Source organism: Protopterus annectens, chromosome 16.part0 (assembly GCF_019279795.1).
Source record: "Protopterus annectens isolate FY-2018-M chromosome 16.part0, PAN1.0, whole genome shotgun sequence".
Taxonomy (NCBI): domain Eukaryota; kingdom Metazoa; phylum Chordata; order Ceratodontiformes; family Protopteridae; genus Protopterus; species Protopterus annectens.
Window position 1 is genome coordinate 483,261,864 of NC_056750.1, and position 18,096 is coordinate 483,279,959.

Below are 18,096 nucleotides of genomic sequence, written 5' to 3' on the forward strand. Positions count from 1 at the left end.
AGTAATAGTCCACAGTGTTAAAAATCCAGAGTATCAAAGGTTTATTCTGTAAACGCTTTCACAATACTTCAATATTGCTTCATCAGACAAACAAGAAAAAATTAAACATCCATTAAGTATGCTTCATCAAAATTCAAACGAACCAATGAAAAAGCTTACACACCATGGGCGATAGACCTTCCCCTAATTACATGTAAAATACATAACTTTTACTTAAAACTGCATACTCGTAAATTGAAAAGCTAAATATAAAAACATTTAAAACTAAAACTAAAAATAAAAATATACACAACAGTAAAATATACAAGAGCTTTGTCCTATATTTACTTAATTTGCCTAGATTTAAGAATTGGTTTAAGGGAACTGAGTCAACCAATTCTTAAATCTAGGCGAATTAAGTAAATATAGGACAAAGCTCTTGTATATTTTACTGTTGTGTATATTTTTATTTTTAATTTCAAATGTTTTTACATTTAGCTTTTCAATTTACGAGTATGCAGCTTTAAGCAAAAGTTATGTAATTTACATGTAATAAGGGGAAGGTCTATCTCCCATGGTGTAAGCTTTTTCATTGGTTCATTTGAATTTTGATGAAGCATACTTAATGGATGTTGATTTTTCTTGTTTGTCTGATGAAGCAATATTGAAGTATTGTGAAAGCGCTTACAGAATAAACCTTTGATACTCTGGATTTTTAACAATGTGGACTATTACTTAGACTTCTACATCTCATTTCTGCAAGTTGTTACCTTAGCCTGTGGGTATTTTGTTTGGAGTGATATGGTAAATACACACTTGCAGACTAACTACAACTGATGATTTTTCAAAGTAATCTACATACTTCTCACCACATGAACAAAATAAAACATCTTCCCTGCAAGTAGTTTCAGGGTGGCATGGTATATACATATAAACTTACTTGGAACAACTGTCCTGAATTTGGTCAAAATATCTACTAAGCAGTCTCCCCCGCCCTTGGGTAGATGAAGCTTTGACATTACCCTAACAAACAAGATTTTGGTAGGTAAAAATACAACTGTATAATGTATATAGTAAAATGCCCCCCCCCCCAAAATAAAACACTGACAACACCCAGAAGAAATTTACTTCTTCTAATTTGAACTTTGTTGGTATTGCGTGCATTCTAATAGTCTGTAAAGTATAAGAAAGTATCAAAATTAAGAAAGTATGTACAAGAGGAAAAGGAAAAAGAATGAAGGAGAAAAACAGACAAAATGTATACAAACATAGATTTATAAAATCAAACTACATTATTTTATCAAACTGTCAGACAACTGTCTGCTTCTCTGAATCTGATATATGTAGAGCAGTGAGATAACCAAACACAGCCATAAGGAATTTTCTCATACTTGGTACATTTAGAAATGCAGGGGTGAGGACAACATCTCTACCCTCACACGTTTTTTTCAATGCTTTGGCAGTTTTTTTTTTTTGGTTCGTTTTTTTTAGTGGGTGCTGATGAAAGTGTCCATCATTCAGTCATAAAATGAAACTCATATATATATATATATATATATATATATATATATATATATATATATATATATATATATATCTACAGATAGATCTATATATATATATATATATATATATATATATACAGATAAATATAGAGATATATCTATATATAGAGAGAAGTATAGCTATATATATATATATATATATATATATATATATATATATATATATATATATGGGTTCACTATGAAATCTCAAAATACTGAAATCCCGAATTTCAGTATTTCGAAAGTACGTAGCCGAAACCTTAAAATCCCGAAAACTCATAACCGCAAAACTCAAAATCCAGAACCTACACTACACACAGAGCACACACACTCAATCACAAGCTGCCAGAGGGCACAGAGGCAGGGTATTTATCTGTGTCTCAGGCAACCCATTTTTCTGAGCAGACTTGGGTAGATAAGGATGTATAAGATGAAGCAGTCAAGAGCCAACTCTTTTCTGGGGGAGGGGGATGCATTAAAGGGATATAGGTGACTGCACAAACTCTGATGGAGGCCAAAATTCTCTTCTGATGAGATGAACTTTGAGGAGAAAGCAGTGATAACATCTTGATATCACTGCATAAGCCATCCCCCAACCTCACCTAGGGATTCTGACCCAACCACCACATTTATCAAAGCTACTGGATCCACAAATTAAATCAACTCAGCATGATATCCTTCACCCAGGAGGAATTACAAAGGTATTGCTGTAGAGTTCAATTCAACTGGAATCAGGGAAGCCCTCCTAGCAAAGGAACTTTTGACCACCACATAGCCTCAGTTGTATGGAAAGCCTTCTACATGGTCCACCTCATTAGGAAGGGTATCTCATCCAGGGACAAGGAGGTCATAACATTCCTGTATTCTTCCCTCATAAGACCCATTATTGAATACAATGACCCTTCGGAATGTACCTCACGAAGCACATGCAGCAGCTGGAGAGACCACAAAGGTTACTCACCAGGAGGATCCAAGGCCTCAAAAATCTCCCCTATACGGACAAGCTAAAAGCCCTCTTTCTCTACTCAGGCTCATACAGACTCCTCAGAGGTGACCTCTGTCTGGCATACACAGCAATCTCAGCCTCCACCTTGATGGGACTGCTGCATATCCGCAAGTCAAGCACCACTTGAATAACCCACACATGTGACCTCAACAGGGTCTGTGACATTAATAGGACTTGTTGGCGGGACAGATTTGTGTCCTACAAACTCCCATTTCTGTGGAACAGACTCCCTCTCCACATCAAGCAGAGTTAATGATTAACCCTTTTTAAGAACAACCTTGATAACTGGATGGGGAAAAGAAAATACACCCCTGGACTTCCACCAGTGTCCCTGCTTTACAGGGGCATTGGGTGCTGACTTGTTGGAACATGGGCTAAATTCTTGCCTAGGCTTGTAAGGGCCTCGGGGACAATAGCTTAGTAACTTCCTATGATCCTATTAAGTCTGGGATTCCAGGTAGGGAGTGAGTGAGGTATCTTGGTTTGGATATGAGTAGAAGTCAGAGCATAGCCAGAGGCTGCTTGTAGGCAGGGGGGTGTGGAAGGGAGGTGGGATGAGTAAATGGAACAAAAATAAAACATGCACGGGCACACACAAAACAGCCATGCACAGACACACACACACACACACACACACACACACACACACACACACACACAGCCAGCCAGCCACACAGACAGCCACACACTCACTCAGACAGCCACACACACACACAGACAGCCACACACACACACAGACAGCCACACACACACACAGACAGCCACACACACACACAGACAGCCACACACACACAGACAGCCACACACACACACAGACAGCCACACACACACACAGACAGCCACACACACACACACACACAGACATCCACACAGACAGCCGCACACACACACAGACAGCCACACACACACAGACAGCCACACACACACAGACAGCCACACACACACACAGACAGCCACACACAGACAGCCACACACAGCCACACACAGACAGCCACACACACACAGACAGCCACACACACAGACACAGACAGCCACACACAGCCACACACACAGACAGCCACACACACACACACACACTCAGACAGCCACACACACACACTCAGACAGCCACACACACACAGACAGCCACACACACACACAGACAGCCACACACACACACAGACAGCCACACACACACACAGACAGCCACACACACACAGACAGCCACACACACACACAGACAGCCACACACACAGACAGCCACACACACAGACAGCCACACACACACAGACAGCCACACACACACAGACAGCCACACACACAGACAGCCACACACACACACACAGACAGCCACGCACACACACACACAGACAGCCACACACACACACACAGACAGCCACACACACAGACAGCCACACACACAGACAGCCACACACACAGACACAGACAGCCACACACAGCCACAGACACAGACAGCCACACACACAGACACAGACAGCCACACACACAGACAGCCACACACACAGACAGCCACACACACAGACAGCCACACACACAGACAGCCACACACACAGACAGCCACACAGACAGCCACACACACACACACAGACAGCCACACACACACACAGCTACACACACACACAGCTACACACACAGACAGCTACACACAGACAGCTACACACAGACAGCTACACACAGACAGCTACACACAGACAGCTACACACAGACAGCTACACACAGACAGCTACACACAGACAGCCACACACACAGACACAGACAGCCACACACACACAGACACAGACAGCCACACACACAGACACAGACAGCCACACACACAGACAGCCACACAGACACACACAGACACACACACACACACACACACACACACACACACACACAGGCAGCCACACACACACACACACACACACACACACACACACACACACACACACACACAGCCGCAGACACACACAGACATGCATGCAGAGAGACGTGCAGACAGACAATTTCTAAAAATCTGGTTACTTCATATGGAACTGTGAAAACGTTTATTAAAACCTTGATAGATTACAATTTCTTTCATGTTCCCAAAGGTAGGGAGCCATTTTGTCAAGAGAAGGTATGGGGAAAGCTTAAAATATAGCTACATCACACAAAGTAAAAAAAACCCCAAAGAAAACCACTTCATACATGGCAAATGTGTTAAAAGACAGGTTATGCAAGTATCCAAAAAGCAACAAATGAGACTGTCATTCATTGAATAAAGTGGAATAATTAATGGAACAGTTCCAATTAAAACATGATTTTTGAATTACTTCTATTTTAGTCCATTTATTTATTTTCTAAAAGAAGGGAAAAAAGCAGTTTCAGTGACAGTGATACCAACTGTCTGTCCTTCATTTGGAATTAATATACACGTGTATAGAGGTGTGCATACACACACACTAGCAAAATCAAAGGCGCCTCAAACCAGGTCCACTAAAAGTAATATTTTTCGGTGAAAGTGATGCCAACCGTCAGTCCTATATTTCATAGGTATGTAGAGTGTGCACGCACATACACAATTATATGGTTTTGTGAGCAAGTAAATGCATACATCTCTAACACACAGACAATGCATGAAGGGTATTCAACTGACTGAAAACACAGCAGATGAAATGGTTTCAAGTGATTCCCAATCCAATAAATGAAAAACATGTAGAACATGTTAAGCAGCCAATCAAAAGATGGCAGTTGTTACTTGGGTCCTTTTCCCACTGCTGTGCAATCTTGAAATGAGTATATATAGAATAACAGGGGTGGGGAAGCAGCTCCCACGTGGTACATAAAGAGGCTTGCCTCCCAGCAATCAAACAAAAAAGATGAAAAAAAGCTGGTATACCATTTATTTTATGTGTTGGTGTGCTTGCATATGTGGTGATAGTGTGCGTGCATGTGTAGTCTGGGGTGGTAGAGCACAGTACGCATGCAGGTGACTGGATTATGAGTGGAGAAGGTATGTGAGAGGTTAGATATATGTATATATCTTTTTAATCGTCTGTGTTCTGAACACTGAAGAATATTAAATATTCAGAAATACATCTGTACATAGAGATACAAGTGTATACATGCTTGTTCTAATGTCTGCCTGTGTAGCCATAAATGCATACATACATAAATTTTATATATATATATATATATATATATATATATATATATATATATATATATATAAAAAATATATACACACATTTATTTAGTCAAAAGGGGAAGAAAAAAAAAGGAATTGCAGGCAACTGAAAATTAGCATATTATATATTACTGGCTTTATGTGAGAAATCCCAAAACAAAGAAGAACAGGGATTTTGCCATTTTACCACTGTAGTGAAATCTCAGAGATGGAATGCATAATTAGCAAGGAGATTAAGTGGGAGCTTGCCCCTCCCGACACAGAGGGCGTAAGGGAGAGCTTACCCCTCATCACCGAGGGCGTAAGGGAGAGCTTGCCCCTCATCACAGAGGGCGTAAGGGAGAGCTTGCTCCTTGTCACAAGGACGGCATAAGGGAGCGCTTGTCCATCGCCACACAGACAGCGTAAGAGAGAGCTTGCACCTCGCCACATGGTGGGCATAAGGGAGAGCCCCCCCCCCCCAAACAAGAAATTTTTTTTTTTGAATATTTGTATTTCCGGCTTTTGGGCTTGAACACTTTGGGTTCAATTTTTTTGATTTTTGACTTTGTGACATACCAATACGAGTGCAGTGTGTTTGGTCATATGGTCATTAAAACATTCCTAAATTAACATATGATGTATCAAATTGCCAGTTCATTGCAGGTTGCTGGCTTCTCTTAAGTTGGATCACTGTATAGTGGGGAGTGGAATTTTGCCCTTTCTCCACTGCTTTTTGAGAGACACACATACACACAATATAGATGTATCTATATATACAGATATCTGTATCTACATCTATCTACCTACATGTGTATATATGTATATATATATATATATATATATATATACACACACACACACACACACACACACACACACACACACACACACACACACACACACAAAAACGTGCACACTGCACAGTAGTCAGTGTGCCTTCAAAGGTAGTATATTTGCAGCTTGACGCTGTGGGATGCAGCTGCCCTACAAGAAATGTACATTAAGGTTTTGAAGTATGTAATATGATGAACTGGTCTAACAAACAGTGGCATGATCATATGTGGTAAATCAGGTGTGGTATCCTGTACTTTGATTAGAAAGCGTAAACTCCAAAGAAATGCACAAGCAAATCGGTAATAAGCAACAAACAGAGGTATTAGTGGGGTATTGTGGACTTGCACTAGTAAGACTAACTATAGTTCAGCAGCACAAAAGATACAATCAGCCAAATGAAGACTAAGGAACAAAAATAAAGTACAGTTTTGTACCTACCATAAATGTAGATGTTCGAGTGCTAATACAGCTGCAGTCATAACAGATGGGTTCTCCTGCCGTCAGGCGGGTCCTCGGTCGGCCGAATTCCAAAGTCTAGGTCCGGCGTCAGTTGTCGTCGCTTCTTCCCTGACGTCAGTGCGACAGGGGTATAAAGGAACCAGCCGACGCCATTTTCTTCAGTTTTTCTTGCCCCAGATGTCAGATGCCCCCAGAAGGAAGGCAATACATAAATTTGTGTAATAATGCAGTGCAATATAATCAAAATACAGTAGTTGCAAGCAAATACATCATAAATGAATACCCCAATCAGGTTGTATGAGGATGTGTTAGCCTATAGGCCTGTCCCAAGAGGGGAAGGAGGGAGGGAAACCTGGACTGCAGCTGTATTAGCACTCGAACATCTACATTTATGGTAGGTACAAAACTGTACTATGTTCATTGTGCATACAGCTGCAGTCATAACAGATGGGTAGAATCCCAAAGCTAAGAAAGGGGTGGTAGGCACTAGGTGGAACTTGGAGGAGCCAAAATGCCCTGCAAGACTGCAGTGGCAAAGCCTGCTCTAGATTTGGTGTATAATGGTAGGTTGTAGTGCTTGGAGAAGGTATGCACAGAACTCCAAGTGGCTGCTTCCAAAATATCCTTGGTAGGAACTCCTCTGAAGAAGGCTGCAGAGGTGGCTGTGGCCCTGGTGGAATGAGTTCTAATGCCTGTAGGTACAGTTTTGCCATGAAAGGAATAGCAAAAGCGTATGCAGTGGGCTATCCATTTTGAGATTGTCTGTTTGGAAATTGGCTTTCCTTGAGCTCCTACCGCATAGGCCACAAAGAGCTGTTCTGATTTTCTGAAAGGCTTTGTTCTGTCCAAATAATAACGCAGTTGTCTGTGAATGTCCAAGGAATGTAGTAATCTCTCCCCTTTGTTTTGAGGATTAGGATAAAAAGTAGGTAAATGTATGGCCTGATTTAAAGTTACCCTGGATACCACTTTAGGCATAAAGGATGGGTTGGTTCGTAAGGAAACTCTGTCCTGATGGAAGATGATAAAAGGCTGGACAGCCATGAGAGCCTCTAGTTCTGAAACTCTACGAGCTGAGGTGATAGCCAGAAGGAAAGCTGTTTTCCAGGACAAATATTGCAAATCTGATGAGGCAGCTGGCTCAAAGGGAGGCAAGGTCAGTTTTTCCAGAATGAAATTAAGATCCCAAGCAGATATTGGTTGTTTCCTTGGAGGTCTTAAATTCTTAGCCCCTCTGAGGAACTGTCTTAAGAGAGGGTGAGAGAATAAAGGTGGATCAGTGTTGTATTCTGCAGAAATGGCTGAGGCATGGATTTTGATGGAGGTGAAAGAAAGTCCACTGCTTAGCAGTTCAGCCAAATATTGTAGTATTTGAGGTAAATTCAGTTTTCCAGGATCCTGGCCCTTTTTCTCATTCCAGACACAAAACGTTTCCATTTTGCGGAGTAAGCTTTTCTAGTTGATGGCCTTCTGGCCTCCAAAATGACATCCTGCACCTCCTTGGAGAGTAGGGCCTGTTGTGATGCTAAGGAATCTTCCATGTGGCTAGATTGAGTGTTTTTAGCTGGCTGTGAAGAGTTTTGAAGATGTGCTGAGTCAGAAGAAGAGGCATTAGAGGCAGGGTCCGTGGTGGTGAATGCGTCAGGCTCCTCAGGAGTGGGTACCAGTGTTGCCTTGGCCAGTCCGGAGCAATGAGAATCATCTTTGGTTTGTCTGCTCTGGTCTTCAATAGAACTTTGGGCAGCAGAGGAAGAGGTGGGAAGGCATAAACTGTCATTGATGTCCAACTGAAAGAGAGAGCGTCCACTCTCCAGGCCTTTAGATGGAAGATCCTTGAGCAGAATTTTGTCAATTGATGATTTTTGTGGGAGGCAAAGAGATCTATGTCTGGCCTTCCCCATTCTTGGATTATTTCTGTAAAAACTTTTGGATGCAATTTCCATTCGTGTGGATCTGTCATATTCCTGCTTAGGTTGTCTGCCAGCGTGTTTTCCTTGCCTGGCAAGTACTGTGCTTGTAGTTCCATTTGTGAGTCCACGGCCATGTTCCAAAGTGACATGGCCAGTCTGCATAGGGGGTAAGAATGTGTTCCTCCCTGTTTATGTACCACATAACTGTGGTGTTGTCCGTTCTTATCAATAGTTGACCTGGTTGTAGAAGGTCCTTGAAAGCTATAATAGCATTTATTACTGCTAGCATTTCTTTTTGATTGATGTGAAGGTGCTTTTCTTTTTGGGACCATTTGCCCTGAATGCACCGATCTGTCATGTGCGCCCCCCAGGCGTAGTCCGAGGCATCTGTTGTGATGACTTGATTTGCTTGAGGCTTGCTGAATGGAAGACCTGTGTTTGTTTGACATGCTTGAGCCCACCACAGAAATTCCTTTTGCAGACATGGAATTAGTGGTATTATTGTTTCCAAACTGTGGCTTTGTTGAGACCATATGTTTTTCAGGTACCATTGTAGTTTCCTCATATGCAGCTTTGCACATGGGATTAGTAAGATGCAAGATGCCATGAATCCCAGAGCCTGCAGGATTTTCCTTGCAGTCAGCCTGGTGCAATTTGCTAGTGTTCTGAAGTATTGAATTAGTTGCCCCTGCTTCTCTGGCGTGAGGTAGGCCATCTGGGTGTTTGTGTCCAAATTGGCACCCAGGAAAATTATCTTCCGGGAGGGTATTAGCCTTGATTTCTTTTTGTTGACTGTGCATCCCAGAGAGTTCAACAACATTATTACATAAGCCAGATGTTTCAGAAGAATGTGCTTGCTGTCCGCTTGGATCAGGCAGTCATCCAAATAGGGGTATATTTGTATCCCTTGAAGTCTGCAGTAGGCAATTACTGATGCCAGGCATTTCGTGAATACTCTGGGCGCAGTAGATAAGCCAAAGGGCAATGCAGAGAATTGATAATGGGTTGAACCTGCAAGAAATCCGAGGTACCTTCTGCAATTTTGTCTGATTGGGACATGCAGGTATGCCTCCTTGAGGTCCAATGTTACCAGCCAAGACTCCTTGCCCAGCATGGGAAGAAGTTGCTGTAGAGTGAGCATCTTGAATTTTGGTACGAGTAGAAATGTGTTTAGGATGGATAGGTCCAAAATAGGTCTCCAATCTTTTCCCTTCCTTGTCACCAGAAATAGCTTGGAATAAAAACCTTGACCTTGTTCGTGCGTAGGTACCTCTTGAATAGCTTTCATGTTTATGAGATCTGAAATTTGCCTTTGTGCCTCTGCCCTTTGATTGTGTGGCAGGTTTGGCATGCCTCTCATTTTTGGAAGGGTGTGAAAATGGAATTTGTAGCCTCTGTTTATAATGTCCAGGATCCATTTGTCCTTTGTGACAATATGCCAATTTTTTGAAAATAATGCCAGCTTTCCTCCTAAGGGGGCTGCCATTTGAGACTTGGTTGGCATGCAAAGGGGAAAGTCATTGGGTTTGCTTTCTGAAAGATTGCGAGTTATCCTCACCACCTCTTTGTGTAGGAGCTTGCCATTGTCTGCCTCTAAACGATCCTTGGGATTGTCATCTGCCCCTCGGACACCTGTATCTTCCTCTTTGGGGTCTGTCTGTGGCAGGAAAGGACCAGTTTTTGGAAGGCCAATTTCTACTAAAACGTGGGGGTTGTACCTGCAGAAGTTCTTTCACAGTTTGCATTGATTTAGCCTTTTCCTCCATTTTCCTTAACACCTCCTCAGCATTAGCACCAAATAGTACATCCTTTTGAAGAGGGGCGTCTAGTAATTTAGCTTTGACATGATCAGGCAAGGCTTGTTCCTTGAGCCAGGCATGCCTACGTATGACTGATCCTGTAACAGCAGCTCTACATGAGGCCTCTAGAGCATCAAAACCACATTGTAAGGTATGCTTACCCACTTGTTCTGCACTATGCATCAAATCCTGCAACTCCTTCAAGTCTGGTTGTTCAGGTTGTGACATTTTACTTTTCAATTGTGATGCATCAAATCCTGAAACTCCTTCAAGTCTGGTTGTTCAGGTTGTGACATTTTACTTTTCAATTGTGATAACAAAAACTGTTGGTATTTTAGCATATGAAACTGACAGTTTAAGGCCCTCATGGATAAGGTAGCCGAGGTATATACCTTTTTTCCCCACCTTTCTAAGGATCTGGAGTCTCTCTCGGAAGGTAATGGATTATTAGCAATGGAGGCCTTAACTCCCTTGGGGCCCTGTGAGATGGTTTCTGGGTCAGCAGCATGGCTTTTGTATAGAAATTGGTGTGAGTCAAGAACCCTGTAGTACCTGTCAGGCTTAACTGGAGCTGGAGGTAGAGAGTCCGGGTTAAGGCAAGCCTCCGAGTAAACATCATCTAGGATGTCCAAGACAGGAGGTATAGCCAGAGGCCTGTGCTGAGGTAGCAAGAGAAATTCCCTGAGCCTTTTCTTGGAATCTGAATAATTTTGGCCTTCCCAGTGGAAGTGTTCCCTTAAGGTATGCAAAGTTTCCCCAAATGAGTAATCCTCTGGGAGACAGAAGGGATGGACTCCTCTGCATCAGAGTCTTCAAAAGGGGAGTAAGAATGTTCCTGATCATCAGAGTGCTCTGAAATAATGGAGCCCTGATCAGAGGAGGGGGAATCTTCCTCCACTCTGGGCCTTTGTCCGTGGGGCTGAGAACCTCTGATAAGAGTAATTAAATCCTCAGCCATTTTAAGCATCTGTTTCTTAGGCATGGGGCCTGGAGATGGGCCCTGTGTAGCTGGTCTCTTAGAGTGCATGGTTGCTTTAGACTTTGTGAAAGCCTTGATGGAGAAAGAAGAGGAAGGTCTGAAGACACTTTGAGTGGAGGTGGACCTGTCCACATTCTGAGTTTCAACGCCAAGAGTGGCTTCGGTATCTGTAGTCGGGGTGTGGGCCGAGGAGCCTGCGACCTCGGGCACAGGAGACACCGTCAAAGAAGTGTCATCGGTAGTCAGGGGCTGAGTAGGCGCCTCGCTGAGAACCAGACCACGTATAGTCGGCTTTGGCGTGGTGTCGGTAGAGGCCACGGACCTCGTGTGCCGGTCCTTGTCTTTGCGTTTTTTAGACATAACCGGAGTCAGAGTATCCGACGTCATAGTATAGTTAAATGCTTTCCCAAAATAATGCTGGGCGAACTCCGCCCGAAGCTTAATAGTGCGTTTGTTGAATGTAGCACAAAAACGACAGACCGAGACGTCGTGGTCTGGGCCTAAACAAGGTATACAGAGGGAATGGAAATCCTTATGCAGTATTTGCTTCCCACAAGAAATACAATTATTAACTTTGTCTGACATCGGTCTGAGGCAAGAAAAGTTTCCCCAACGGGGTACTTAGCTTTTAAGAAGACTTCGGTTTCCAAATTTTTGTAATCTCAGGAGCTGGCCGACCGGCACTTGCGAACTACTTCTGCTTCGGGCACCGTGCGGCAAGAAAGACTGAAGAAAATGGCGTCGGCTGGTTCCTTTATACCCCTGTCGCACTGACGTCAGGGAAGAAGCAACGACAACCGACGCCGGACCTAGACTTTGGAATTCGGCCGACCGAGGACCCGCCTGACGGCAGGAGAACCCATCTGTTATGACTGCAGCTGTATGCACGATGAACATCTGCAGGTCAGCAGTGTAAGAACCATATAAGCATATTCCCAGATGCTCTTATAAGGTGTTGGATGAGGGGGAGGAGGGAAAAGACACAAGGCAACACTCTAGCAGCCAGGCCAACTGGAGAGAAGAGGAACTTTTTAAAAGCCATAGTCAAAATGCAAACAGCATGTCTGAAACTGAAGAGGAAGGAAGGAGAACAGAAAGCAATTATTTTTGTTAAGGGTGGTGGACACAAAGCAAGAACAATCATGGGTAAATTTCCTGAAATTGTTGAGAAATTTCAAGAACAGGCTAAGGCAGACATATTGGGAAAGTCTGAGGAACGGTTCTACAGCTAGTATTAATGAAAGCATGTAAGGCACAGTGAGTAGATTAGCCTAAACAGAATGATCTATCCTGATGGGCCTTCTAAACTGCACTACACAGTACATGCAATATAATAAAAAAGGCCCAGAGCAAATGAATCAACTGCATATTTAAACTAGCCTTGTTAACAGACTTAGACAAATAAAAAGCAGAAAAAATAACACTGTAATGGCAAGGTTACATATAATGAACATCAGAAAAAAAGAGTGAAAATGAGAACACAGTTACCAGGAATGTAGATGCATTACTAAAACTTTAAATGGATCCAAAAGCAGCATGGCTCAGCACACCAGGATGCAACACCATAAAGGTGCTTATAAACAAATTAAATTAAAAAAATAAAAAAAGTGCACCAACTGTTGAAACCAAACACTTCACTAATAACTTTAGTGATTACCCAAAAGTTACTCACGTGTGTCCATCGTTTCCTGAATTGGAATGAAGCCTACAGGAAGCGTATCTTTGATATCGATCAGCTTCATATCTACCAGAACGTTACCCAAATGGCTCTTTACACAGCAGGACAGAGACAGGGAACAAAACAAAAACAAGGCGTTAAATGAAAGCTCATGCTGACATTTATTGCAGGTTGATTACAAACCTACTGTGTGCTGTGAACCTCTTACAATGATTAATGCGCTGCAAGCACGATACAAAATACAGATGTGTCCATTTTTATTTACATTTCTACCTCTGCAGTTCATTTCTATTTATTACACAAAATCTGCATTAGGCTGATAGTAGGACAGCTCAATGAGCTACAAAGCCACCTTCTCATGGGGGATCATTAGTGCAAGAGGCATAAAGAATGATAAACAGTGGCAGTGCTATAATTGAGGTCACAATGGAGACCACTATGGCACATGGAGGTTACAGAAGAGTTTTGAGATTATCATGACAGAAAGTACATGTGGTCCATTAGTTAAATATGTTAGAAGCACAATAAAGTTTCCTTACACACGAACATACTGTGCTTGTGGCAGACCTGTGCTGCAATGTAAACTTACCTGAATTTAGAATTCAGAACTAAAGAAGCTAGCAAATTCTTAAAGTAACACCACACAAGTTATGCATTTTAAAATATTCACATTCCAACAGGTTTTAAATGTCTGATTATCACTGTCCATGTAGCTTTCATGTGGCACTGAAGTTCATAGCTAAAGAAATAGTGATGTTGCATACAAAACAATTAGGGTTGCAGTCAAGTGTATGCAAAAACATTCTGCTTTGAAGAGATTCCAGAACAATTAGGAACTTAAAGAAACCATTAGCATTAATGAAAATCTGGTTGCAAGAAACCATACAGAAAAATGTACAGGACCAAAGAAACCAATGTTATCTGTGTTTTTTTGGAAATTTCTCAAATGACACACTGGGTGGGAATGAGTGACCAATGTTAGATTGACTATCCGGGGAGACGGATAAGCATTTCTAGTCAGATGACTGCCACCATGCAGATGGATACTTGCAGGCAATGGACAATGCATACGGCAGAAGACAGAGGGTATGAGCTTGTCCAGCCAAGCCAGTGAAGGGTGTCCTCCGAGGTTGTGTGTGTGCGCGTGCATGTTTATAATCACAAATATTGTGTGAGGGCATGGCTGGGAAAGTCCATGATGACAGTGGTGATCACATCAGTCACCAGCAATGGGACAAGGGAATATGAAGAAAAAGCATTGACTGTTGCCAGTCTTTGTGATTTGTTCTCACCTCTCAAGGAAACTGTTTTCAACATAAAGGAACAAACCAGCCAACAAATTACAGGGAACTGATGGCCAGCAGTCAGAAAGGGAACAAAACTTCTTATCCCTCAACAGTAACAGGGTAATTATCAGTGGAGAGGTAACTGGTTAACATTCAATAGTGTCAAAAATCTAAGCATGCACTGGAACAATAAAAATAAAAAAATATCCCTCTGCCACTATTAACAGATACTTTCCTTTCCTATCCTATAATTTGACCTATAACATGACTCTTCCTGATGGGTCCTAAGATTATGTTCATCCCCTCCACCAACTGGAATTTAGCAGCTTTGTTCTTCGAAGTTGCTTCATTCAAGAACAGCATACACATAACAGACCATAGTGAAACCTGTCAACTATGTAAAACACACATCATCTATTTGCACCAGTTAATTTCCTAGCCATTAGTCAACACTGTCCTATAAATGAAGATACAACAATAAAGATTTGGTACCCCAACAGGCGCCAATGCACTACACACAAAAATATGTATGTGTGTGCATGCACGTACAGGCATATTATATAAGGATTTATAAAATTTCTTCAAAAAGTCAAGATCAAACCTCTTCCCATCAAAGTTAAATGTTCAAACCTAAAGAGAAAAAAATATATACTTTTTGCGGGGGGGGGGGGGGTCAGCTCCCATGTAACTCCCACATCCCCTGCAAATTATACATACAAATCCAAGATTGCACTACATTGAGTAAAGGATAGATTTCCCAATCCCCTCTGTTTTATCTCCAGGAAAATACTAGCCAGTCATTTTGTCAAAAAGCGAGAAAGTTGCCTCAGCTGATCAAAAATCAGCTGAAAACATACTGCCAAATATCCCTGGAGATCTCAAAACAGCAGGGATTGGTAAGTTTGTCCTTTACCCAATACAGTGCAATCTTGGATTTTAAATGTACATCTACCTCTTTATGTTTGAATGTTTAAAGTTTGATAATAGATTCAATGTTGACTTTTTGAGGAAATGTCATAAATCCTCACATAATATGTACGTGTGCACATACACTCGTGTGTGCGTGCACATGCAATAAACGACTGAATAACACAGAACATCTATATTCACAATGTCAGCAAAAAATGTTTTGAAAACCGCAAATGTCAAAATATTACTATGCATGTACCAAGCAAAAAGCATAGTGAATTAAAAAATAAAGAAACAAGAACATAATATTTTTGCAGGGTGCAAGCTTCCCCACATCTCAATGTGTGAGGCTGCATTCCTCATACCCCTTGGCAGTTCTACAGACTAACTCAGAGAGTGCACAATATTAGTAAAACGACATTCCCCAGACCTAAGAATTGTTCAATCTCGCATACTGGTCGACCAAGTTCTGTTCAATAAACAGATGTCAACCAAACTCACGTTCAAAGAAGGTTATGACCCCCATACATACATACACACACACACACATATATATATATATATGTATATGGGTCTACTTTGTTTAGTTGAATCTCATTTCACTGAATTTCAGTACACCCAGACAACCTCGCTGAAAACTCAAATTACTGAAAACTCATTTCACTGAACTGAACTTAGTATATATGGCACTGTGTAGAGTACTGTAAGGCAAATTAAAGGTAGAAGCCCTTTTCCCCACTGTAGTGCGATGCGGTGGTGGTGCTGCAGTAGTGTTGTCGCCTCACAGTAAGACGTTGACCGATTCGACTCTCAGCTAGAGCGTCTTCTGCGTGGCGACATGCGTGAATAGGCGTACCTTCATTGAAGGTTGTGCGATAGGGCTGGCAACTCAGCACGTAAAAATCAACTGCCAATCATTAGCGGACCGGAGTTCCGCTGTGGTGACCCCTAACCAGGAAAAGCCAAAAGACACAAACAAACGATGCGATCCTGGAGTTATCATATATGGTTATGGTATGTGTGAGGGGCACAGCCCCCACCTTGTTTTATTTTGTATTTTACCAAAAACTTCAAAACAATACATTTTAAACAATAGACATGCATAGTTACAACACCAATGACTAACTTTTTCTGGAAGACAATATGTTCTCAAAATAAGTGGGGGGTATGCTCCACACCCCCTAACCATATATATATATATATATATATATATATATATATATATATATATAGATATATATACTAACTGCAGGATCGAACTACAGTGGGGAAAAGGGCATTGAATTTTCAGTTATTTGTGTTTTCAGCTATGTGGTAGGGGGGGTGAAATTCAGTGAAATGAGAATCAACGAAACAAAGTAGACCCATATATATATATATATATATACACACACACACACACACACACACACAGTGGATAGAAAAAGTAAACACACCCCTGTTAAAATGCCAGGTTTTGGTGCTACAAAGCAATGAGACCACAATAAATCATTTCAAAACTTTTCCCACCTTTAATTTGACCTATAATCTGTACAATTCAAGTAAAAACAAACAGATATGTTAGGGGAAAAATATAAAAAATAAAAAACATACAATAAGCTGGTTGCATAAGTGTGCACACCCTTACATTAATACTTTGCTGAAGCACCTTTTGATTTAATTACAGCATTCAGTCTTCTTGGATACACATCTGCCATCAATTAAAGAGACTGATTAACCCCAAATAAAGTTCAGCTGTCCTAGTAGGATTTTCCTGACATTTACTCAGTTGCCTGCTACTGCAAAAGCCATGGTTCACAGAGAGCTTACAAAACATCAAAGGGATCTCACTGTAAGGTATCAGTCAGAAGGGTACAAAAAAATTTCCACAGCAATGTATATACCATGGAACACAGTGAAGACCGACTTCAAAAAGTGGAGAAAATATGAGACAACAGTGACTTTTCAAGGAACTGGACGTCCCTCCAAAATTGATAAAAAGACTAGACGAAAACTGATCAGGGTGGCTGCAGCAACAGTGAAGGAGCTGGAGGACTTTCTGGCAAGTGCTGGTTGTGTACTACATGTGACAACAATCTCCCGTATTCTCCATATGTCTGGGCTATGGGGTAGGGTTGCAAAACAAAAGCATTTTCTTACACAGAAAAACATCCAGGCCCAGCTAAAATTTGCAAAACAATACATCAAATCTCCCAAAAGCATGTGGAAAAATGTGTTATGGTCTGATGAGACCAAGGTTGAACTTTTTGGCTACAATTCCAAAAGGTACATTTGGTGCAAAAATAACACTTCACATCACCAAAAGAACACCATCCCCCCACAATGAAGCATGGTGGTGGCAGTATCATGCTTTGGGGTTTGCTTTTCTTCAGCTGGAACTGGGGCTTTAGTCAAGGTGGAGGGAATTATGAACAGTTCCAAATACCAGTCACTTTTGGCCGAAAACCTTCAGGCATCTGCTGGAAAGCTGAAGATGAATTTCACCTTTCAACACGACAATGACCCCAAGCATGCATCCAAATCAACAAACGAATGGCTTCACCAGAAGAAAATTAAAGTTTTGGAATGGCCCAGCCAGAG

General features: G+C 41.7%; 1 protein-coding gene across 4 annotated transcripts in view; it reads right to left on the minus strand.

The window, feature by feature from the left end:
* Positions 1-18,096, minus strand: part of MVB12B (multivesicular body subunit 12B) — a 1,443,639-nt gene that overhangs the window by 932,338 nt on the left and 493,205 nt on the right. For all 4 annotated transcript variants that reach the window (XM_044058226.1, XM_044058224.1, XM_044058227.1 and 1 more), the window contains one exon: positions 13,316-13,412. In XM_044058226.1, the coding sequence (XP_043914161.1) occupies positions 13,316-13,412 (97 nt within the window). The remainder of the gene's footprint in view (positions 1-13,315; positions 13,413-18,096) is intronic.